The 24353-nt window shown below is 40.1% G+C and overlaps 1 protein-coding gene across 3 annotated transcripts in view; it reads left to right on the top strand.

The window, feature by feature from the left end:
- dock4b (dedicator of cytokinesis 4b) overlaps positions 1 to 24353 on the top strand; it is a 112160-nt gene that overhangs the window by 37447 nt on the left and 50360 nt on the right. For all 3 annotated transcript variants that reach the window (XM_078281352.1, XM_078281349.1, XM_078281350.1), the window contains exons 7-14: positions 369 to 453; positions 6259 to 6410; positions 12582 to 12663; positions 12834 to 12894; positions 13009 to 13141; positions 14149 to 14237; positions 20990 to 21115; positions 24053 to 24177. In XM_078281352.1, coding sequence (XP_078137478.1) covers positions 369 to 453; positions 6259 to 6410; positions 12582 to 12663; positions 12834 to 12894; positions 13009 to 13141; positions 14149 to 14237; positions 20990 to 21115; positions 24053 to 24177 — 853 coding nt within the window. The remainder of the gene's footprint in view (positions 1 to 368; positions 454 to 6258; positions 6411 to 12581; positions 12664 to 12833; positions 12895 to 13008; positions 13142 to 14148; positions 14238 to 20989; positions 21116 to 24052; positions 24178 to 24353) is intronic.

Raw genomic sequence — 24353 nt, 5'->3', positions numbered from 1 at the left:
GAGGGGAGCAGTTGGAGGAAGAAGGATAAGAGATAAGAGATGAGAGATAAGAGGACAGCGGGCATAGTAGGGGCCTAAAGGGAGAGGACATTTTTGCTTCATATGTTCCTTAGAGAAGAGGACGATCTGTCAAGTTTATTTAAATGACTGACACGGGTGATCTGACAGCACTGGTGTGTGTCTGTGCACTTGTGGGTCTTTATGCTGTGCGGTTGTTCACTTTGTTGTTGATGCTCAATTTAGTCAACCTTGTCTGTTTTGCCCGTCACAGACTAGGATGTGAATGAACTATCATTGTAATATGTGTCTGATCTGTATGTAATTCACTTCCTCATTGCATGTACACTGTATGAATCTTTGTGTTACAGACAACTCTGCCTGGACCTGGTCCCGAGGCGAGAGTTCAGCATGGTGGACCCTGATGAAATCAGCGTCACAGAGCTTTACAGACTGGTGAGTGGTCTTCCAACCCTCCACGCAATATTGAACTGCTTTGTTCTCAAACTTACACCTCATTAAGCGCAGGTGATTAGAAGAACAAGTATCTGCTCTTCAGTGATATTCCAGGTTTGGTCCATGGCTGTAGATTGGACTATGCTATACATCTGTGTGTGTGTGTGTGTGTGTGTGTGTGTGTGTGTGTGTGTGTGCGTGTATGTGGGATTTGCATTTTTCACAGTATTATTAATACTCAACAAACTCAGTTTTAGTGTAAGCCACTGAGTGGGCTACTGGCATCAGGGCATGTAGAAATATAGTAATAAAGTATAGTCAAAATTCAGAATCTCTCCCTCTTCCAACTGTTTCCATGCCTCTCTCTTCCTCATACTCTCCTTCCTTTTCCGACTGTTCGCTCCCTGCTTCCCCTTCCCATTTTCTCCAAGCCCCAACCGCTGTTACCGTGGCAACCACTCCTCTGCCCTGATACAGTGCAGGGAGAATTGTATCAAACACACACACTGTGACGGCTTTCCCTTCACAGTGGTAATCGAAGCTCTTAATCCATCTGTTTCTTTTTTATTCGTCAAAACAAAAGCAGGCATAGCAGGATGAAAGCTTAATGCACCTCCATTAAATGGCGTACAAAATGAGCAAACACTACTACTATACTGAGACAAGATAAAGGGACTGCAGTTCACTGCCGCCATCCACATACAAAAACACACACAAACACTCGCGAACACCACCAAGGCACAACACACCATCACAATGAACTCAAATTACATCAATACGTTTCAGTGAGATCTTTGTTTATGAGAACAGCTTCTTTGTTTTGGTCTTGCGCTGTGCTGCTGTGGTGTGGCTTAATTAAATTGAGATGGGGATTACCTTGTGTGTGTGTGTGTGTGTGTGTGTGTGTGTGTGTGTGTGTGTGTGTGTGTGTGTGTGTGTGTGTGTGTGTGTGTGTGTGTGTGTGTGTGTGTGTGTGTGTGTGTGTGTGTGTGTGTGTGTGTGTGTGTGTGTGTGTGTGTGTGTGTGTGTGTGTGTGAAGATGTAGCCTGACTGCTACATTGTGTCATGGAATTATGTGGTATTTGCCCAGTGAGAAATAAACAGGATAATGAGAAGGATAAATGAAAGACATTTAGTGCATTGATACAGTATATATTTTATAAAGGACATGCCATAGACTATATATGATTAGTTTGATTCCATGAAATATATACTATTTTATTAAAAAAAAGAATATATAAATTTGTCTCATTAAGATTTTTTGTGATATTACTGCCCAAAATGATACTTTTCCAAAAGACCTGTGCCAAGATTTGTGGCCATTTTAAAATTGTTTTGTGATTTATTATGATAATAATATTTAAAGTTGCAATAATCAATAATTATATTGACAGTAGATCAAGTGGTTATGTGTATTGTGAAAGGCATGACTTACAGTGACAAACGCACAGTGAATTTTTACCCATTTGTAGATCATCTGAGCTCTACTTAGCATTTTAGCATCTTTTAGCTCATTGTTTATGTTATATGGCCCGCAACTTTACTACTTTGGTTCACTGTCACCGCTCACATCAACCTTGTTTCCAGCCGAAGCTAAATGCTAATGTTGCTCCGTGTCTGCTGGATGTATAAATAGGTAATAGGTAACTTTTCCCCTCTGAATTCTACAAGATAAATATGGTACTTCCTACCATGCTGTGTTGCACTGCCAACAAGCTTCATAAGCCAAATGGCTAGCTTTAGGTATTATAATTTGTTCGGTGTTAACTTTAAAAATGCTCAGTTGGTCAAAGCAATACATAACCTAAAGGGTCAGTGCTTAGAGGACGTATCCTAGTGATATCATTCCTTTTTCATTGTAGGAAGTTTGAGGAGATTGGAGGCCTGATTTTGAGTCGACTTATTTGACTTGACACCCTTTGAAGCGTTTTATTTGTTAGTAGCTTTATAGTGAGAAAAGCTTCATTGAATCCCTAATTGGCTCCCCAGTCTCATACTAAGTCTGTTTAGTTGCTAAAGCTGTCTCTTTTTCCCTGGAGTGTGGGTCCGGTACAGAGCGTGAGCGGAGCAGACCAGAGTTTAGATCCCAGAGCGATGTATTCATTAACTGTAGCAGATCAGACAGCAGTGATGGATAGCTCAGGCCTGGCCCTGGACATGTGGTAGTAAAATTTCCACTGTGGCTTCAGTTATCACTAAAGTCATACGCGCCTTAAGGTTACACTCGTATCTCTTGCTTCCTGCTTGTGTCACACAGATCTCCCTCCCAGAAGCGTAGGAGGCTTAAATAGTGATGTAGAAGTGAGTGATGAAAGGCAGCTCTGATGGAGGGATGTAGAAAGGCTAGAAGTTTTTCATCACCTCTGTTTGACCCCCCTCTCTTTTTTAGAAGCATCCTGACGTTCGACAGTCCCTCCTCTGGTGATGCTTCATGCTGTTTAGAAAAACATTACCGAGTGAACAATAATGAGACGGTTGGGAAAGCACAGACAAAGTCATGCTCTCTCTGTTCAGCGATATCTCTCTGGTCCTTGTTTACCACAGCATTTTATGTTGCCAGCAGGGCTGCCAGGCTGTCATGTCTATCCTTTGTGTCTAGTCATGCTGAAGCTGTCATATAACCACACTCTGCTCCGGTCGGGCAGCTTAAATTACACACTGAAAATAACCTCGTAATAAAATCTCACAGCATAAATTACGCCTTCCCACACCTAGTCATTCTGCGTCAAAAAGAAGCTCTGCCCTGTTGTGTACAGAATAAGTGATCTGTTAAAAAGCTGCGTTCGTGCCTTGTTGTTAGATCGTTCTCCACCGTGTTTTCTTCTGGGATCTCAGATAGGGCACAACAGTCAAGACGAAACAAAACATATTCATCATTTTGACAGATAATACACTTGTAAAACGATTTGTGGTGTCATTTTTAAGCATGTTTAAGTCTTAGAGGACCATGTTAGTGTATATTTAGAGTACAGCCAACTGTTTTCCAAAGCATATCATACATTTTAGATTGATTTCTTACCCTCTAGGCAGTCACTGTTCACTCACATTTCACTTTGGCATAAACATTTCAGCATTCAGAGACTTAATCCTTCTCTGAGGTAGCATTTTGTTGCCTTTAGTTTTTGTCAAAGCAATATCATCATGCACTCATGTTGCAAACAGAACAGCATATTTGTAAGGTAGTGAAGAACTACTTCAAACTGTATTTTTCATTTTTCATCCATGTTTGCGTAGTACAGGTTTTACTTTATTCTTTCCAGAAATTCGGGATCATGTGATTCCAGTAATATATTTACCGGTAATAATTTCTGAAAAAGAAAAGGCCAAATTGAAAGAAAGTTTGCCCATGTTTTCAATCACTGCAATTTACTATATTGAATAATCAAATTCAGAATCAGGAATATGAGCACGTCAAGTCAAAATCAATCAATCCCCAACCCCAATCAGCTTCTTTGCAGAGCCGTTTTTCTATTTTATTATCCTCTAGGACTTTCTTACTCCCTTAAGTTGTTTTTTAAGGCAATGCTAATTCCCAGTTTATGTATTTAACCCACCAAGCTACACTAAAAGATCTAAAAATCTCTCTCCACGACTTTGCGTTTTTAAACATATGGCAGGTTATCAAGAAAAAGCATCACACCTTCACAGAAAAGCTGTTTAGGTATTTGTATGGATTAAACAAACAAGATGTAACGTGTTAATTAATGAGCTTTAGAGGTGCTGGTAGGTGGATTTTGTTTCATTGGAAAGAGCCAGGCTAGCTTTGTCGCCCTAGTCTCTATCCACGACGTTCCACTGCCGGGATTGCTCCTTTGCCGACGGAAATTCTGCCGGATTTCACTCATTTAGGCCAGATATCCGTTGCCTTGGGCTTCTGTTGTATTGGCATTCTAAACTCCGGTGGATTTATGAGGACTATGGTTAATTGCTCCTCAGATCTCTGCAGGGTAAATCCAGACAGCTAGCTAGACTGTCTGTCCAATCTGAGTTTTCTGTTACATGACTAAAACAACTTTTGAACGTACACGTTCCACCGAAACAAGTTCCTTCCCGAGGCTATTTTGCAGTGGCTCCATGTGGCACTTAGTGCCGTCCATGACAATTGTGATTGGTTTAAAGAAATGCCAATACTGTAAACCGGAGCATGTTTTTCTCCCATCCCGGAAGTCTGTGTAGACTAGCCAGACCCTCCTCTTCCGCAGCGCCGTGGTGGAAGGTCTGGCAAAGCGAGACTAGTGTCGTCCTGTTTCCAGTCTTTATGCTAAGCTAAGCTTGAGAGGAGAGAGTGAAATCGATCTTCTCTTGTAACTCTTGGCAATAAAGAAAATAAGCGTATTTTCCGATTTTTATTTTTTATTTTTTTATTATTACATAGAATCTCCTCTATTAATATACTGTTGGAAGTGATTGGTATCAATTCCTCCTTGGTGTGTTTGACTCTTGATTCTCAGTGATGCTTATCTGTGGCTGTTACTGCACTTTGCCCTTGCAGTTTCTTTATTCTTTAACTTTTCATTTTCTTCTCTTCTCATCCTTGTCTTGCCCTCTTCCTCATCTCTTTACATCCTACTACAGAAGTGAATGTGGAGCACAATTTGGCAGTGGCTCGACTGGCCATCTGGTGCTCTGTGTGCGCATGTGTGTGTTTGTCCTTGTATTTTTGGATGTTGACAGCAGATTTAGATGAACCTCTAATAAACAGAGCTGCAATGTGCGTGTTGATCTGGATGGTATTTACAACGCTGCTCCATGCTTTCTGAAGCTCTATTGATCTTTTTCCGATATAGATTGACTTAATATAGCATGTAATATCAGACAATGCCGATGCACTACCAGGCACCGAGATGCGACTTTGTACTGCATTGTTTGACTGTCTCTTTGCTTGCAGTGTGAATTTTAGTGCTTTGTATTCTGTTTCTCTAAGATTAAGCAACTAGTTGAAAGGGAGGCAAATGACAACACAATTATTTCTTTGTGTCAAGAAAATAATTAACATACTTTAACGATAAATGCTTGAGGTAAATAAGTAAGAGAGTATAGTAAGCGTCTTGGTGCTTTTATATGATACATATGTTGTGTGTTTGAGTGGCTGTAATATATTTCTGTGAAAGCCCTTGTCTTGTAAAGTATAAATATGTGCAGATCTGTATGTACAGTATCATGTGCTTCCTGTGTCCCATTTGTTTCTTTGGCACCAATGTTACAACAAGTGAAACCATCAATACCAATACAATATCAATACAATACCAATACCAATACAGCTCAAACTCTCACATCTTAGCCCCGGTGCTGCCAGTCTGTTATATTAACTCAATCCGTATCAACAAAATCTATATTTTAGCCTCAGTCTTCAAATATATATGCAAATCTGCAGCAAAGCTCCTCCCAACTGTGAGGCGTCTCAGAGGGATATCATTTATCTTTGACTCGGAAACTCAACACTAAATACAGCAGCTCTTGAATGTGATTGGCCAGTATTAAAAGAGATGTATCCACATGTTGTTTTTTCCCTGGTATTAACTGTATTTGATAAGCTCTGATCCTGCGTTTGAGGATCTTTCAGGATTTAGAGCTCATGGATTTTAACGTTTTTTTTTTATTTATTTTTTTATAACCTTTCCAAATCCATCTCTTCAATCCTATATCAGAACAGCATAATATTTATTGTTTAAATCAATTGTATATAGTTAATTTATTTAGCGGTTCTGTTTGGATGCAGATTAAGTCCAATATATAAAAATGTCCCTGCTCAGAATACCATTAGGAAATCGATTTGTGCTGACACTGATCACCTCTCTTCTGCAGATGGAACATCGGCATCGTAAGAAGGAGACCTCTGCACCCGCTAGCACCCATCACTTGTTCGTCCACGTGAAGAGTCTAATGAGCACCAACCTGGGGGAGGAGCTAGAAGTCTTCTTCCACATTTATGATGGACGGGAGAACCGTCCTCTCAGGTAGACACTTCAGAGAAAACAATCCCCCATACTCTTATGAGGTAGTGATGGACAATGCATCAGCTTTGTATACTAATAACGATAATTGCTTCATTATACCTAGCAGTGGTGGAATGTAATTAAGTACATTTACTCAAGTACTGTACTTAAGTACAAATTTGAGGTACTTTTACTTTACTTGAGTCTTTTCTTTTCATGCCACTTTCTACTTCTACTCCCCCACATTTCATAGGGAAATATTGTACTTTTTACTACACTACATTAATCTGACGGCTTTAGTTACTTTACAAATTAATATTTTTTTTGCACACAAAACGCATGTAGTCTATAAGATGCGTTTTATTATAAATTAAACTACCTAACAATATACAGGCCGACAGTTTGCTGCAGCTGACATGATTCACTGATTTAACACACTGCGTTGAGTATTTTTACTTTTAATACTTTAAGTACATTTTCCTGATGATACTTACATACTTCTACTTAAGTAACTTTTTTTAATGCAGGACTTTTACTTGTAACAGAATATTTTTTACAGTGTGGTATTAGAACTTTTACTTAAGCAAAGGATCTGAATACTTCTTCCACCACTAATACCTAGGTTATACACAAAATTTGTGTAACCTTTATTTATCCAGGTAAGTTGATTGAGAACGATTTCTCATTTGCAACGACGACCTGTCACATTCACACAGTTACACATTCATACCTGGAAGCTGCTCAGTACAACCACAGTCTGATCTGCTGGCCACTGAGCAGCTCCACTGGAGCGGTTGGGGGTTAAGGGTCTTGCTCAAGGGCACCTCAGTGGTGGTAATGAGGGAGGGACAAGCTCTGCTCTTTCACTTTCCCCACCCAGATTTTATCTTGCCGGTCTGGGGATTGAACCGGCGACCTCCCAAGCTTGCTTCTCTAACCTCTAGGCCACCATTGCCTGCCTGACTGTCACTGCCTGACAACATGTAGTGAGGTTCAACTGTGATTTCTGTGGCTCTATACTGTAAATGTTTTGACCACGCGCCAAAATGTTAAAATAGTTCTTATGTTTGTTCATCTGTTTTGGATGCACAGTCCATAGCAATGTAAGTGAGGTGGATTGATGATTGCAGGGCGACATTTCAAATGGCTCCCCTTCTGATGTCAGGAAGACTGCTCTAATTATATTCATTAGGATTGATTAAATGAAGCAGGTTGTTAAAGTGCACTTGGACAAATACAAGTGGGCATAAAAAAGTGCCATGCTGTCCACATAAAAGAGCCTATCACCCTGGGAGTCTGCACACATCCCTTGCATGCATGCACACACACACACACACACACACACACACACACACACACACACACACACACACACACACACACACACACACACACACACACACACACACACACACGCCCACATACTCCTGATGGGGCGTCGGCCAAATACAAGACGTGTTTAAACTCCCTGGTTTCATAGTTCAAAGCCAAGAAATTCCATTTCATGTCACAAACAAGTGGATTCGTCAGGCAAGGAAAATGAGTGGGTTGAAAAATGAGCATGGCAACACTGAAACTTCTTTTGATAAGTCATGCTTGCGTTTGACACTTTCGCTCTCCGCCCCACAGGGTCACATCAGAAGAACAAGGGTGACATTGATGGGATTTGTTGTTTCATTATTTAGTTTCAGCATACAGTAGCTCCACTTCTGTTTCGATTGAGAGTCTGGGGCTACCTCTATGATATGAATACTAGCACACGCTAAAAAAGAGGTTCTATTTTTATAAAAAAGCATGCAAGGCCTTTTTTGTTTCAATGGTGTGGTCTATTTGAGAGAAAGATAAGTTTCTGAACAAGTACGATCCACATATGTACACACAAGCACAAACACAATGTATCAGTGGATCAGATGCCCTTTTATATTGGTAAGGTATATTTAAATGTTTTCTCTTGTCTCCTTTTAGCTCATACTTTCACATTCTTGATGTACAGTAAAAGGTTTGACGATAATGAAGTTTAATGTTTTTGCGACTATTCACAACCTGCACTTAGACTTGAAATGGGTAATTAGAGTCCAGTGGTGTGATATGAAGTTCCACTTAAAGCATATACTGTCATGTAGAGCTGGGCAATATATCGATATTATATCGATATCGTGATATGAGACTAGATATCGTCTTAGATTTTGGATATCGTAATATGGCATAAGTGTTGTCTTTTCCTGGTTTTAAAGGCTGCATTACAGTAAAGTGATGTCATTTTCTGAACTTACCAGACTGTTGTAACTGTTCTATTATTTGCCTTTTCCCACTTAGCCACTATATCCACATTACTGATGATTATTTTCAAAAATCTCATTATGTAACTATTTAGTGAAAGCACCAATAGTCAACCCTACAATATCGTTGCGGTATCGATATAGAGGTATTTGGTCAAAAATATCGTGATATTTGATTTTCTCCATATCGCCCAGCCCTACTGTCATGCGTTTGAAGTCGGCTTTAGTTGTTGCTAAAACATCTGCCACAAATGTTGTATACTGTAAAGATCTCAAACAGCAGCTTCACCAAGTCAGCATACAATACAAATTGTATGCGCTTTTATCCAGACTGAATACAAATTATAATAGATGATATAATAACAAATTATATAATTTCTCACAGTTTATCTTGTTTCCTAAATCAGCTGATTAAAATTTTTCGGTCAGGTTTGGGGGATAGAGGCAGTCGGAGGCCTTAACCATTGTGTCTTAGTGGTTCTGTCTTCGAGGAAAATCTCACAATGGCAGCTTGCCAACGTTGTCTCTCACTGTCTGGTCACACACATAAACAGAGACACACACACTCATTTGTGCTAGATGCCTGGCATGGAGCCATTTTGACACTTCCCTCTGTGCTGGCGGTTTCTGTGTGTGTATGTGTGTGTGTTTGTTTGTGTGTGTTAATATGTGTCTGTGTGTGTGTCTGTATGTCTGTGTGTCAGAGACCAGATGGGGGTCCGACCCGTTGTCTCAGTACCATGCCAACACCAGCAGCCCCTTTGCACCATGGTAGCTTCTTTGTGTTCAATACAGGCTCCTTCTCTGGCCTTCCAGCAGGACACACACTGTAGCATACTGTACCATGCTCACACATGATCCTGTTGCTCTTTTTGCTATGTACACTTGGTGCTTTTTCAGATCAAACACACACACTTCATACTGCCTTAGTCTGTCTCTCAATACATACTCACACTTCCCTTCTCATTCTAGTCGTAACCTCCACTCAACTCTAACAAGGTCACCCATGGATAACTGGACATGTGTGTCTATGTGTGTGTTTTCTGTTCATTTTGTGTGAACTGCAGAGGTCCAGTGAGTGTTTTTGACAAAGGGATAGATGTAGTTGGTAGGTTTGGCCTTGTGTGCTCTCTTACTGTTCACCTCACTGTCTTGTCTTGTCATTTCCACGTGGCCTCTGGGGTAGATTTAGGTTTTTCTGCTAGGGGAGGGAGGCAACAGTGGCAGTTAATTTAGCTAGTATTTTACACGGCAGTCGCTCACTATCCCAACCTCCTAATGCAATCATCAATATCAGGAGAGGGAATAGCGAGCGCCGTGTGGGCCCAGAGGGGAGGGAAATCGGCCATTCATGTTATGTTAATGCAAGCGGTGATAGAGGGAGATAAGGTCCCGCTTGGGGACACTAGTCCTCTTAGCTCGGGTGATCAACACGCTGCAGCTGTGAAGGAGGGAGAGTTGGTGGCAGGGGAGGCTGTGCAAGAGACTCATGCATGTGTGTCTGTGTTTTTCAGGAGTGGCTGTTAATTGGCAGTTGGGGTTTCAACAATAGAGCACTAATTAGGGTTCCCGAAAACGTGCGCAAGTCTCGTGTCTAATGCATAGGAATCCGTCTCCATATGACTGGATAAATGGCGTGGAAAGTTACAGAGAGCACCTAATGAGGAACAACCGCATCTAAATCAAATTGGCTCTCAGCTGGTTCATTCCAATACGGACTATGGAAGGAAAACTTTGCCGAAGGAATACATGTATGAAAAATCATAAGCATTTGTATAATTAATTATCAGGATCCTAATTAATTCAAACATGGGCGCCCACTGCCCTACATACACAAAACACTGAATTACAGTGCAAAAATCTGCCTGCCATTATTTACATCATGGAGAAGACATGGCAACTCTCAAGCTCTTGTAATAAAAGGCTTTTAATAGCTCAGACTATTATAAAACTTCCTAATCCATTGTAGCCGTATGCAGCATGAAGTCAAGTTATATAGGCTCTGTTGGGCTAAATTCTGCTCTTGTGTGACTGGGCCTACTGTAGCTTATGACTGCTAACGGTGCCAGAGACTTGGCTCATTGTCAGGCGCTGGTGCATTACAAGGTTTTCTTTCTGCTTATCGGTGGACTGTGAAAGTCACCTAACTGGATTAGCCCTCAGCTCGCCAGCCAGGATGAGATGGGCCCAGCAGGATGCCTCTGCTGCCTCTCTTTGAGCGTGTATGCGAGATAGAGAGAGAGGACGGAGTACAAAGAGAATGAAAAGGCGATCTGTGTCCGTCCTTTCTGTTTTTGCCCGACATGCACTTAATTTCCCGTCTGCACGAAGGCGGGGTGCGGGGCATTTGAGGCCAAAGTTGTCGAGTCAGTTCATTCTGCTCTGTGAAGCTCTTGAATTTCATTTTCTAAAATTCAACTGCAGAGTATATGCAAACTATCCAATGTATGATTCAGTGTTGTTTAGACAGAAAGCCAGACAATTTACTTAACCAATTGTCTTAGTGTAGCTGCTTACAGTTTTATTTTTAGCCGTGCTAGCATCATAGCTCTGTGGATGGCAAGGTTTGTCGGTCTGTCGGTTGGTCGTTCCGTCACTTTGGTCCTGACTGAAATATCTCAACAACTATTGGATAGTTTGCCATCAAATTTTGTACAGACATTCATGGTCCTAAGATGATAAATCCTGTTGAATGTGGTGATCCCCTGACGTTTCCTCCAGTGCCACCAGAGGGTTCACATTTGTGGCCTTGAGTAAAGTGTCTCAACAACTATTGGATGGATTGTCATATTTGGTACAGACCCTTAGGATCAATTGAAATAACTTAGTTGATCCTGACTTTCCTTTTAGCTTAATTTTACTCAATTTAATTTGTCCAATAATTTGGTTTCTGACCAAATACCTGTAAAACATTCCCATCAGCCTCAGCTGTACTTTTTGTTTAGTGCTTATTAGCAAATCCGCATGTTAGCATGCTGACATTAGCATTTATCCCAAAGCACCACTGTGCCTAATTACAGCCTCACAAAACTGCTAGCATGGCTGTAGACTCATAGTTGTTAGGTATACATTATCTTCCTGTCTGTCTGTCGTGTCTGTGCTGTATCTGTTTTTCAAGTTTCTAGCTCAACACTTTGCTTTAGTGAAATTTCCATAGCTGTTAGCCTGGTAGTTGACTTGTTTTCATGCGCTTGCATTAGCATGGCAGTTATGCCAAATAATGTCAGACCAAACAACTGCTTAGTCACTAAACTGTTCCTTACATGTACAAAGAAATGCAACAGTTTCTATATTTCTATTTAAATTACACATGCATTAAAGTACCTTTGACATTTACCAGCACTTAGCATGTTAATTTTCTCATTTTCTCTCTGTATTCACCTTGCTAATAATGGTCTTCTTAGTCTAGCCCTGTCACAACCAGAAGATTTATGACAACCAGTTTGGCAGTGAAGACTGAGGTTGCACATTTTTTGTTGTAACCCGTCACAAAACTTGTCAGAGAGAATCCACGATATGCAACAACACACTGAATATTTTAGTCAGCTGCGGAGGAGCCACGTGTGCATGTACTTGCTGTCAGATATGTTACAGACATTCTGTGTTGGGGATTTGGCTCAGTTATTCAAGCTTTGTATATATTTTTCTCTCCCTCTATCTCTCTGCCTCTTCTCCTTCTCTGCCTGTCTTTCTCCTGCCTCATATTCTGTTCCAGACAGCTTTGGTTTGAAGCTTAACTTTGAAGTGTTTTCTCCAATGGCCCACTATTCAGAGCTTGACATTTTTGACATTGTTTCTAATCCTTATTCTGTTCCTGTTAGCAGTGGCTTGGATGTTTGTGACTCCCAGCCATCACTCCTGACCCCATTCATCTAAATGTGTGTCCCCTTCCTCTGCCTCTCCTCTTGTACAGTGAAAGGTTTTTTGTCAAGCTGAATAAAAGCGGGTTGCCCAAGTCGCCAGAGAAGACAGAAAGACAATGCACACTATTTGTGGTGAGTAGCGAACATGACTTTACATTTACAAAGATTGATTGGGAGCAATTTAAAGCTATGTACAGTAAAGTCATGCTCCATTACCCTGAAAACTAAGAGCTAAGTCTGTGCTCTGGAGCTTGTTTACAATGATTGAATCTGATGCTGAAGTATGTTTCACTGTTTTTCAGGATTTGGGAAGCAGTGATCTACGAAAAGATGTCTACATCGTTGTGCACATCATAAGAATAGGTTGGAGTTACGATGCTGCTTCTTTATTCTACTGAGCGCTACATGTCTTTTAAATCTCTTGGGCTTTTATAGCAGAACTGTTATGACTGTGTGTGTGTGTGTGTGTGTGCGTAGGGAGAATGGGAGCAGGGGAGAAGAAGAATCTGTGTAGCGTACAGTACAGGAGGCCGTTCGGCTGTGCTGTCGTCAGCATCGCTGATCTTCTCACTGCTGACTCCAAGGATGACCACCTGCTCAAGGTTTATGCGTAAGTCATTTTAAACAACCAGTATTTTAATACTAAGTCCTGTCTTCTAAATGTAGAGACATGCCATACTTACAGGGCTTTCTTTATGCTAAGCTAACCTAACCTAACCATATTTATCAATATGTCAAACAATTCCTTGTAAGAGTCACTGATCTTTAAAATTATGTTTTTATTCTAAACACCAACCAAATATCTTGCAAAACAGATATTTGTCTTAAAAAACCCAATTCCAGAATTCCCCTTTTTGAGAAGCTGCAAAACAATTCAAGTTAAGTCATCTTAATACCGAGCTTATTAGAGCAGTATTAAAAGAGACATTTCACACGAAAAAATGCACCTTTTCCTGTTGCACTTCAGAGGCCTTGTGCCTTTTTTCACCAACAGTGGCAGTGAAATGACTTTGTAGTCCGATGCCCTGAGGGACAGAAAATGCTACCGATGACACAGTAGTTTGGCCTAAATTATAGCTGGATCAGACTGGCCAAATACACTTAGCTAAGAAGAAAAAAGAACCACTTTCTCCATACCTGCAGTCTCACCAAAGAGCTTGTATTTGGATTAGCATTAAAGTTCTGAGCTGAATGTTTTCAGAATTAGGTCCAGGCAGGACGTCATCGTAAATACTGTAAGAATTTGTTTACTTGACCTGGCCTAGTTACATTTTAAAACTGACAATAAATAATAGGTCTTGTTTGGAGACACAGTCAAACCCCTTACTTTTTACTTTGTCAAGTCTGGAAAATAAACCCTGATGATGTCATTGGAGTTATCTCAGTTTGGGGCTGGAGATGACATATTTTTAACAGAAAGCCTGCATTACAAACTGGAGCTGCTTTCATTCTGCTAATGAAAATATGCTTTTGTCACATTAGGGGAAATATAGGATGCAGCATATTCAGAGCTTGATCCACAGCTTTTGGCCATTATTTTAGTAATATGTTTCTATACTTTATGTAAGTGAAATGCAGTACTTATCGTACTATAAAAAATGTCTCATCTGTTTTCAGGTGTAACACAGAGAGTGAGTGGTACCAGATCCATGAGAACATCATCAAAAAGGCGAATTCTAGGTACAACCTGTCAGGCTCCAACACCGGTAAGAACCCTGTCTGTTTTATTCTTTTTGCTTTCTGACATCCACTTATCGTTTTAAGTGAATGTACTTGTTCACTTTTTGTTTTGTTTCATGTTTTTATTTAAGGGAAAACCTTTCAAAGCTGTTAATTCAATAGTCTGGTGGTAATCAGGCTTATTTCTTTCACAAAACCTTTATTGTGCTGCAATGACAAACAGCAGCTCGGTTGCATCACCAGTCTCTTAGTCAGCTTCTGGTCTGTCTGAGTAATGTTCATCTGAGAGTGAAGTTCCTCTTTAGGGAAGCAGATCAGTCTTCCTATGGCAGTGTCTGCAGGAAGCCTGCTGTTGCAAATACATTCAGATGATTTTTTGTTATTTATAAATAGCTGCATTGACACCATACTGAATAACAGCGTCAGCAGTTTCCCATAGCAACAGGTTGGTGGAGAATCAGAACATCCAGTCTTCAAACCAAAACAACAAACAAACCAAACAAATCAAAAGAAATGTTGTGCAACATATGAAGAGCTTTGTTCCTCATTGAGATTCGTACTTCCTTTCAGACTCTCATAAATGCAGCTGTTAGAGGAATCATATTACTTACATTTTTGTCTACACAAAATTATAGCCCAAGATGAGCTTCTGATTACGACTTCGAAAAATAATCTACAGTGACAGAAGCTCGAATGGGGTACAGGGCATGAAGTGAGAAGACATTGTTTTGTTGGCTAGCTTGCAGCTGTTTGCATCAAGGGGCAAATGTACAGCCAACAGTAAGCAATCAGCAAAAGTGCATCAGAAGTTTTTCTTAAAGCTGATTTACATAATGTTTTTGTGAAATGTTGCTGCAAACTTGCTGCGGGCTGCTATTTTCATGAAGTAATTTGTCATTGTGTGTGTTAACCGAGTTCATTGTCTTACATCTCCCTTATGTATTCTTCACAACACCATAGCCTGCTCCATAGAAAAGGTTGATACTTTGTTGAGGGAGAAGAGATTATAGAAATGTCAAGAATCTGTGAGACTGATCTACTGACTCAGTTCCTCTTTTCACCTCCCCTCAGAAGACCAATAATTATTTGAGAAGAAGTCATACAACTCCGGGGCTTGAAATTTTCATGAATAATCTTGCATGAAAGAGTGCAGTAATTAAACTGAATGACACAAAGCCATTTAACACCGTCGGCTTTATCCAAGCAGCATCTTTACACTACATTGGTTTATAACAAAACTGCAGCATTCAGCTAAAGATCTATATGACGGTGCTGCTGTTGAATAGATGGAGACGTGATGGGGCCTAGCTGAGCTGATTAGTGCAAGAAAAGTCCAAATTAATTTAGGATAAAACCTAAAGCAGAGGAATGACATTAAAATAGGAACATTACACAACCACTTACTTTGCTCGATGGTGTTTTAAGCCCCCAGCGTCTCCTTCCAGGCAGCGCTGCGACCGTTGACTTCAAGGCACCTAACCCTAACCCTAACCTTAACCCTAACCATAACCATAACCCTAATCATTGCCTAATCGACTTCAAAACAGCGCCGCGACCGTTGACTTCAAGGCACCTAACCCTAACCATAACCATCGCCTAATCCTAGTGCTTTCCAGGCAGCGCTGCCTGAAAGGAGACATTGGGGGCTTAAAACACTCATAAACACTTACTTTACTGTTTCCTTATCTCATATTGAACTCCAACCAAATCTTAATCAAGTTCTTACACAGCTTTATTTGCTACTTAAACTGTTGACTGGCTGTATTATCACAGCAATGCACGTGTTATCAGATTTAATTACAGATAAAGCAGACCGATAATGTTGATGTTAAACTTCCACCTTCTGCAGATGGCACTGCAGACATGGGGCTTACTCAGTGTTTCACACCTGATGGACGACAGTGACATTTTCAAGCTTTAAGATAAGCATCCTTTAATCAAAAACAATTAATTGCACTGATTAGAAAAATAACATTAGTGGCAGGAGACAGCATGTTGCCCTAGTTCAGAGTAATTTTTCAAAATGCATCCAACATGTAAGTGTTTGCTTCAGGCTTTCATTTGACAGCATTATGCACACTATCATAAACACATGTAAGTGAATTATTTCCAAGAGTTACGCCCGTGTTTGGCTGCTGCGTGCAGTTTACCACAAACACTTGGCTGCTAGCTTTTGAGTAGCACTCAGCTAAAGACATTGATCCAGCTGATTAGTCTCAGTGATTTCTCTTTCAAAGTTCATTAGAGCAGAGCTGCGCTTCTTGTGTCACAATACACTGGCGTGCATAATTCAAGCGAGTTTGTTTCAAAAATTACATTTCCACCACTTAACTGAATTTGACATTGATCGTAAAAAAATAAATAGCAAAAAATGCTTTAATCACAAAAGTGGTAATGGTTTCAATTTTTAAGATAACGAGCACTGGATGTTAAGTTTCATGAATGGACTATGAGTACCATTCACCAGTCTAGACCAATTTTTTTTGGAATACTTTATTTTCATTTTCCAGTTTACAAGAACAAGAACAAACACAAACAAATACCCCCCCATCCCCCCTCCCCAAAAGGATGCTCCAATATTTTAAAGTAGGCATACAATGTTTCGAGGTCAGTCACATTCCAACAACACATTATTCACATAATCTAGATAGGGCTGCCAAATTTTAATAAAGGTGTTGTATCCCTTTCTAAGATTATGTTATTTTTTCTAAAGGCACACAGTTATTCATTTCTAAATACCATTTAGTCATGGATAGAGGGGAATCAGACTTCCATGTTACGGCAATACATTTCCTGGCCACTGCCAGGGCTATTTCCAAAAACTTTTATTTGAAATTTGTTAAGTGGTTTATCAATTTTCATAAAGTTCCCCAGCAAGCAAAATTCTGGGTCAACAGGTAATGAAATCTGATTAATCTTAGACACAACGTCACAAAAGTCAATCCAGAAATATCTCACCTTCACACACAACCACATACAGTGTAGGAAGGAGCACACATCTGCAGCACATCGGAAACATGTATCAGATAGATCAGGCTTAGATTTGTGAATCTTCTCTGGGGTCAAATACAGCTGATGAAGGAAATTATAGTGGACAAGCCTGTACCGTGCATTAATTGTGGCAGATAAACGGTCTTGACACAACTCTGACCAACGTTGGTCTTCAGTCTAGACCAAATGAATTCCTTATCATTTTATTAGCTTTGACAGTTTGGAATGTGATTTTAATGCCTCTTTTTAACTTCTTTTATCTCTTTAATTACATGTCTCTCTCTCTCTCTCTCTCTCTCTCTCTCTCTCTCTCTCTCTCTCTCTCTCTCTCTCTCTCTCTCTCTCTCTCTCTCTCTCTCTCTCACACACACACACACACACACAAACACAAACAAACAAACACACACATCTTTGCTTCACTATCTTTGTGGGGACCCGTCATTGACATAATGCATTCCCTAGCCCCCTTACCCTAACCTTAACCATCACAACTAAATGCCTAACCTTAACCCTTACCCTCACCATAACCTAATTCTAACCCTAATCCTAAAACCAAGTCTTAACCCTCAAACAGCCCTTTAACCTTGTGGGGTCCAGCATTTTGGGCCCCACAAGGCTGTGCAGACCCCACAAGTATACTGTATTCCCCGGTTTCTGGACCCCACGAATATAGTAAAACAAGCACACACACACACACACACACACACACACACACACACCTGCTCCTACTCTAGTTGCCCTGATGAAACCACTGACACAAGTTGCAACAGCCTGATATCATGTCCACATTTATGAAGATGCACACTGTATTCAACAAAGTTTTATGTCAACCCAAAAAAACTCACGAAACATCACCAGTTCAAACTCTCAGATTGCCTCTTTTTTCAGATCTTAAATCCCTCTACCTTAACTGTGCTCACTCTACATTCAGCACAGCTATGCACAACATCACTTGCAGCACATTTTTACTGGGTACATCCTTATCTGAAAAGTCAATTTCTCCCAAAGGGCAATATTTCCACCGCAGAGAAACATTACAGCATAAGATAACACTTGAGTCGCTTGTCTGGCCTTGACACAGAATGTGCAAACTTGAGAAAATATTTAATCTTTAGCAAACAGGTCAGTGTCTCCTCTCCACTTTGTCCCCTGTGAAAACGTCCATGCAGGAGTTATGGAACACCATGCATAATTTAAGGACCGCAGTTTATTACACTTAGTGTCAGGAGAGCAATTAAAACAAGTGTGCAGTGGAGTGAGATAACGCAATGTGTATGTGTGTGTATATGTGTACTTGTTTATATATGTGTGCACTAGGCCATCGTTGTAAGAGTGTGTGCATCCTGTGAGAAGTTGACTCGCTTTGTGGTTCTGTTTTTAAATGGACCTGGCAGTGTGCCAGAAGTCTCTTATTAGCAGCCAATTAGCAGAGGAGAGATGAATGCACTACCACTGCCTGGGTAATAAAGAGCCAGAGAGACAGCCTATGTGGAGAGACAGTTATTTTGTTCACATGTAGCCTAATGACTATCTCATTTTTCTTTACCCATGTGTTTCAGGGTCATGGGGACTTTTTGGGTAATCGAATACAAAAGACGAGAGAGGGAGCTGATGCGAGTAGATGGTGATTTTGTTTCCACATACCCCAGTAATCCATTAAAGGGATTTCATAAGAATCAAGCTCTGCATGAGTCAGGTCAGGTAGATAATTCAGCTCCCACCTCCATGTGAGCGTAGGCAGTGACAGAAGAGGCTGTGACAACTCCACTGTTTTTGAGTTTTTATTTTCATCTGTTTGTTTTGTTTTGTTTTTAGTTTGTGAAGAGGCAGGGCGGGTGGGCTGAGGGCAGCAAAGGTTGAGGGTGTTTTTGTCAGCGTCAGCTACATCTACCAGGCAGAATAGCAATGAAGCTGGTTTGTCTAATTGTAGTCCTGCAGTAGCTTTTAGAGCGTGTGTGTGTGTGTGTGTGTGTGTGTGTGTGTGTGTGTGTGTGTGTGTGTGTGTGTGTGTGTGTGTGTGTGTGTGTGTGTGTGTGTAAATGCTAAAGGCTTGATCCACATTAAGGGGCAGGCAGATTAGGCCTGTGTAGAAAGAAATCTCCCCTGTACCTAATGGGATATCATTTCCCACCAGGTGTTATTATTTAGATCAGAGGACTGTTATGTATCTGTAGTGTCTCTGCCACCCTTCGTGCTCTCTGTGTATATATTTTTTGAGTTTGTCTCAGAGATGTCATCCTGGCCTCGTAGTGCGGAGCTGTGTCCTGCCCTACAAAGCCAAAACGGTGTTACTACATATTTAGTCAAAATTCATACGAGTATCTTTAAAAAACAAATGCATTTCACTTTCGAAAATTTGTTTTACAACATTAAAATTATGCCTTAGAAATGTGTAATTTATGAAAAAAGGACCAAAACCAAGCCAACCTGCAGAAACTAAACTCTGATTTGGTAATATGTGACCTCCGGTAAAGCAAGAGCGCGGTGAGTGAAAGCTAGCTAAGAGGTAGCCACAGCCATCGTTAGCTAAACCTAAAACATCAATGTACATTTTTATGATTCCCTAGCTGTTATCTGTAAATAAAAGGTATCCACTTTGATTAAATGACAGCTTGGTAGTTCAGTTTGTTATTCCGCATAACTAAATAAGGCAGCAGCTCAATCAATTCAGCTAAAAGTTCTGCTAAAGATAACTAGCTCAACTTTAGCAGAGTAGCAGTAGCCACTGCTTTTGACTTTTGACTCTAGTAGAATTCGTGTGATTTGGATACACTACCTTTCACACACATTCAATGTGTTAGTTGTAAGTTTATTTTATTGATTTCAATATAAATATTGATGGTGGACAGACAGATGCCAGAGATATATTTAATCCCTATGAACTATGAGATGTACATAATGAAAATAGGTTTATTTTCTTAACCAAAGAATTTTAGTATTTTAGCATTTTGTCTATAAATTATGCATTTTCCATTGTATTGCATTTAAAAAAAAAAAAATTTTTTTTATGCAGGTTCTGTGACAGTTATTTTTTGGGGTAAAATAATCAGCCTATAAAGGCTCAAAATTAAGGTATTACAACATTTCTGTCTGATAAACAATTAGTTTGCAAGCCTAACAACTTTAAACCCTTTTAAACTTTTTTTCTCAACACCACAGCCTTTTCCTGCTCTATGCCTTTTAAATACTGTGAATTTTGGCATATTACTAACAGGTTTGCAAACAGGTCACGTTGCCTTGCTGACTCTCAGTGACTGAAACTGCTAGCAGCTTATGAACCGTTTCACCACTGCCTCCCAACTTTCCTGAAAACATTACCAACAATAATAATCATCATCTTCTTGTCTCTTACACACTCTCTTGCTGTCAGTACTTTAATTTAGCTGCGCTGACATTTGGAGTTATTGCATAAGGATAATAATTTGAGACAGAACAGTCTTCATGTAGGATTTCCTCTTAATAAAAAAGAGCAGGGGATGACTCACTGGCTGTTTGCATTTTTGGTTTATGTATGTGGGGGTGTCTGCTACCTTCCATACCCAAGCGTTGCTGTTGGCAGGTATAACTGTAGTTGTCTGGTTCACAATGTGGCTGTCATTAAAAAAATATGCCCTTGTGAATACTTTTTTTTCTGAGCTTACCAATACAAGTTTGTTGTGTTGGGAATAGGGTTGTGATATATTTTGAGTTTTTTATTGAGTGGTTATGGTAAGGGAGGGAAGATGAAGGCTGTAATTTATGAATATGATATTTCAGATTTTGAATTGTGTTATTATTTCTTTGTTAGGTCTGGCAGTGGCTCTCCAGCTCCTCCACGGAGACATAGAGCAGCTAAGACGAGAGTACATGGTCCTCTTCACTCGGGGTGTGTCCATCACCAGGAAACTGGGCTTCTCTGATGTCATCATGCCAGGTAAGACACCACAAACAAGCTCATTTGCACAAGTAATACAGTGCCAAGTTGATTTTCAGATATTTCCTTCCTTCAGTATATTTCTTTAATAACTTCCCTAGCCTTGTGGGTTTGTGATCATCATGGATGCCATCTGTCTTTCCTATTGCTCAACATAGACAACTTCTCTTTAGGTCAGAAGGTGCATTAGAATTATGTTCCTGCACATTGCTCATTTAAGAAGCCCGCTTTACAGCTAGCTTTCGACTTAATTGCATTCTCTAGATGTTTTTGAATAGAAGATATAAAAGAAGATCAAGACCATCGTGAGTTACTGTAGCTGCATAAAATTATTAGGACCCTATGAAGCGGGAACATTCATTTCCTGGAAAACAGTTTCTTCCTTGAAACCAGAATATCTTGATTGATGATCTTATTGTGCAGCAGGAACACAACTGTCTAGCCAATGCCAACCAACCAAAATCATCACTTATCCTATCTACCACACGGCTAATTTGCATATAGAGTGACAAACTAATTCACACTCACATTCACAATTCTGGACAATTTAGTTTCCAATTCACCTAACCTGCGTATATTTGGACTTTGAGAGAAAATGGGACCAACTACAGGAAAAACAAACCTGGACAGAACATGTTGGCTCCACAGAGAAAGGCCCTACCTGCAATATTTAAACCACTGAGCCACTGTGCTGCCCTTACCTAGTTATTTGATATATTCCCTATAAAGTGCTCTGTTACTGCTCTTGGAGACATAAAACACACCATTTCCCATGCATTAGGTGGGTATACCTTGAAAAGACTTACCAGGCAGCAGGTGTGAAGACATGGTCATAAACTGGGGATTCAGACTTTGGTGTAACATCAGTCAGTTAGAGTAATAAAACATTGATTTCTATGTAAAATGGCAATTCATGAAATAATATTGTAGCTGACCCCTTTTGAGGCTATAAACTTAATAATTTATTTTCAAGTGTTTGCATGGTATTGTATGTATACATTGACCTGCCTTATTACATCTACTGTACTGTAGTTGCCTTGGTAACGCTTGACATCCCTACCTATTGAGTGAGAGTGATATTTGAATTCCACCTAAGGGTGCCCCCAGAAAGATTTCATATTCAAGTTGTTTAAAGTAGATAGGCATCATTTAGATAGCTTATTCTCTAAATGACACAGATCCTTACAGAGACCCTCAGGCTCAGCTGGATGGAGTCTTGTTGCCGTGGTAACAAATGTACAACCACTTGAATGTAAGATGAAACAAGGGACTCAAAATGTGTATGTTTATATTTGCATATACTGTGAAAAAAGAAAAGAAGGGAAAGTACTGTTTGAGTTAGCTTTCTGACTCATTCATTTCTGAGAGCTGGACATCAGGGGATGTTTTTTTCCACAAAAGAGCTAAATTAGTGAGGTGTGCTGTCTGGTCATACAGATAAAGAGGAACCACAGACTATGGGTCCCCCAGCGCCTCACTAACACAGATTTATGTTCACTGTCTCTTTCTTGAGTACTCTCACCCTTTCTGCCTGTGTAAGTCTGCCCTTGGGCTAAGGAAACAGTCTCTCCCTCCTTTTCTGTCTCTCTTCTCTGGATTTGTATCTCACTGCATGTTTCTCCTCATTATCTTTCTTCAGCTGCTCTAGCCCCACCCTCTCCACTTCCCTTTTTCCTATTGTACATTAAGAAACTGCCCCTGTGTGTGTGTGTGTGTGTGTGTGTGTGTGTGTGGCAAGCGTACAGTAGGGGTGTATGTATAAATGCCCCATGTTGCCATGGTTACTGTTGTTAAGAGCAGAAAATCAATGTTGACCCAAGAGATAGAGATATGATGAGAGAGCACACACACACACACACACACACACACACACACACACACACACACACACACACACACACACTCACACTCACAGAGGTTATATAGGGAACCTATTTTAGAATGTGTCTGACTGCAGCTTGGCTGCAGAGGAAACGGGCCTATTCTCTTTCTTACACAGAGCGCTTTGTACCATTTTGACTTCCCCTACAGAAGGAAATAAATGTGCGCCTAACCCAGGGATTGTACATTCAGCTGCAGTTATAACAACAAGATGTAAAATATTACTTCCTGGAATTGATTTCCCTAAGTGATTTACAGCTTACAGCACAAGCCTTAAGAAAAGGTTTATTGGTCAGATTTTAGTTTTTATGAATCCCAGACACTGAGTTCATTGTTTACGCACTTAAATTCACTAGGTTATAATAAAATGTACGTGCAGGAAGGGACTCTAATTTATTTGTTTTTTAGGATGCATGGTTGTTGATAGTTATTTTTGGCTTGCTGAGGATCGAACTGGAAACCTTGTGGCGACAGGATGAACTCTGACACCTTGCTATCTCAAGCACATTTTGCTTCATTGTGTACATTATGTTATCTTCTTATATGTTTATATATAGACCAGATATGCACTACATCTGCATGTAGGAATGAAAATCAGTGTGTTAAATGGGAACTTCACCGATTTTTATTTTAAAAATCTGTTTACAGATCTTGGGGAAGTACTACTGCATGTGTGAAAAAGTAATATGAAGCCTGATATATCTAGTTCTTCTGCATTGATTTATTTTGACAAAGTTATATGAGTGCAATGGTTAATAGAGTAGTATGGCCTCTTGTTACTCTGCTGTAATCAAAGAATATGGATTTTAGCAACCCAGCCTACTTATAAGCAGGTTTTAAATCTTGTATTCTCCAGTGGTGGAAGGTCATAGCTCAGGCTTTAGATTTCAGGTCAGCAGAATATATGTCATTAAATGCCACTAATCTGAAAGCTGTCCACCCCTGTCATGAAGCATTATGCAAAACAAATTGCTGTCAAGCTGCTGAGAGATCATTATGCTTGCTCTTATGCATAATCAATGCCTTGTTGCCTCTTTTACCTTCCTGTTCCTGCAGGAGAGATGAGGAATGACCTTTACATCACACTGGAGAAAGGCGAGTTTGAGAAGGGTGGGAAAAGCGTTGCCAGGAACGTAGAGATCACTGTGTATGTGCTGGATATCGATGGACAGATCCTCAAGGTAAAAACAATTTTTTTCTGTATTCAGCAACTGTATGTCACAGTTTTTTGTTTTTTTTTCTTAATAGCGAGTGCCTTATTTTGGAGAAAAACTCTTCATTTAAATATTGCTGACCCAGATGAGAGCTAAGTGTCTCTCCAGTGTGTTGCCCATTTCTGGTGCAGCGCTGTGACAGT

The sequence above is a fragment of the Sander vitreus genome, chromosome 23 (genome assembly GCF_031162955.1).
Source record: "Sander vitreus isolate 19-12246 chromosome 23, sanVit1, whole genome shotgun sequence".
NCBI lineage: Eukaryota > Metazoa > Chordata > Actinopteri > Perciformes > Percidae > Sander > Sander vitreus.
Note: the sequence above shows the minus strand (reverse complement) of the source record. Positions and strands in the feature narration are given on the sequence as shown.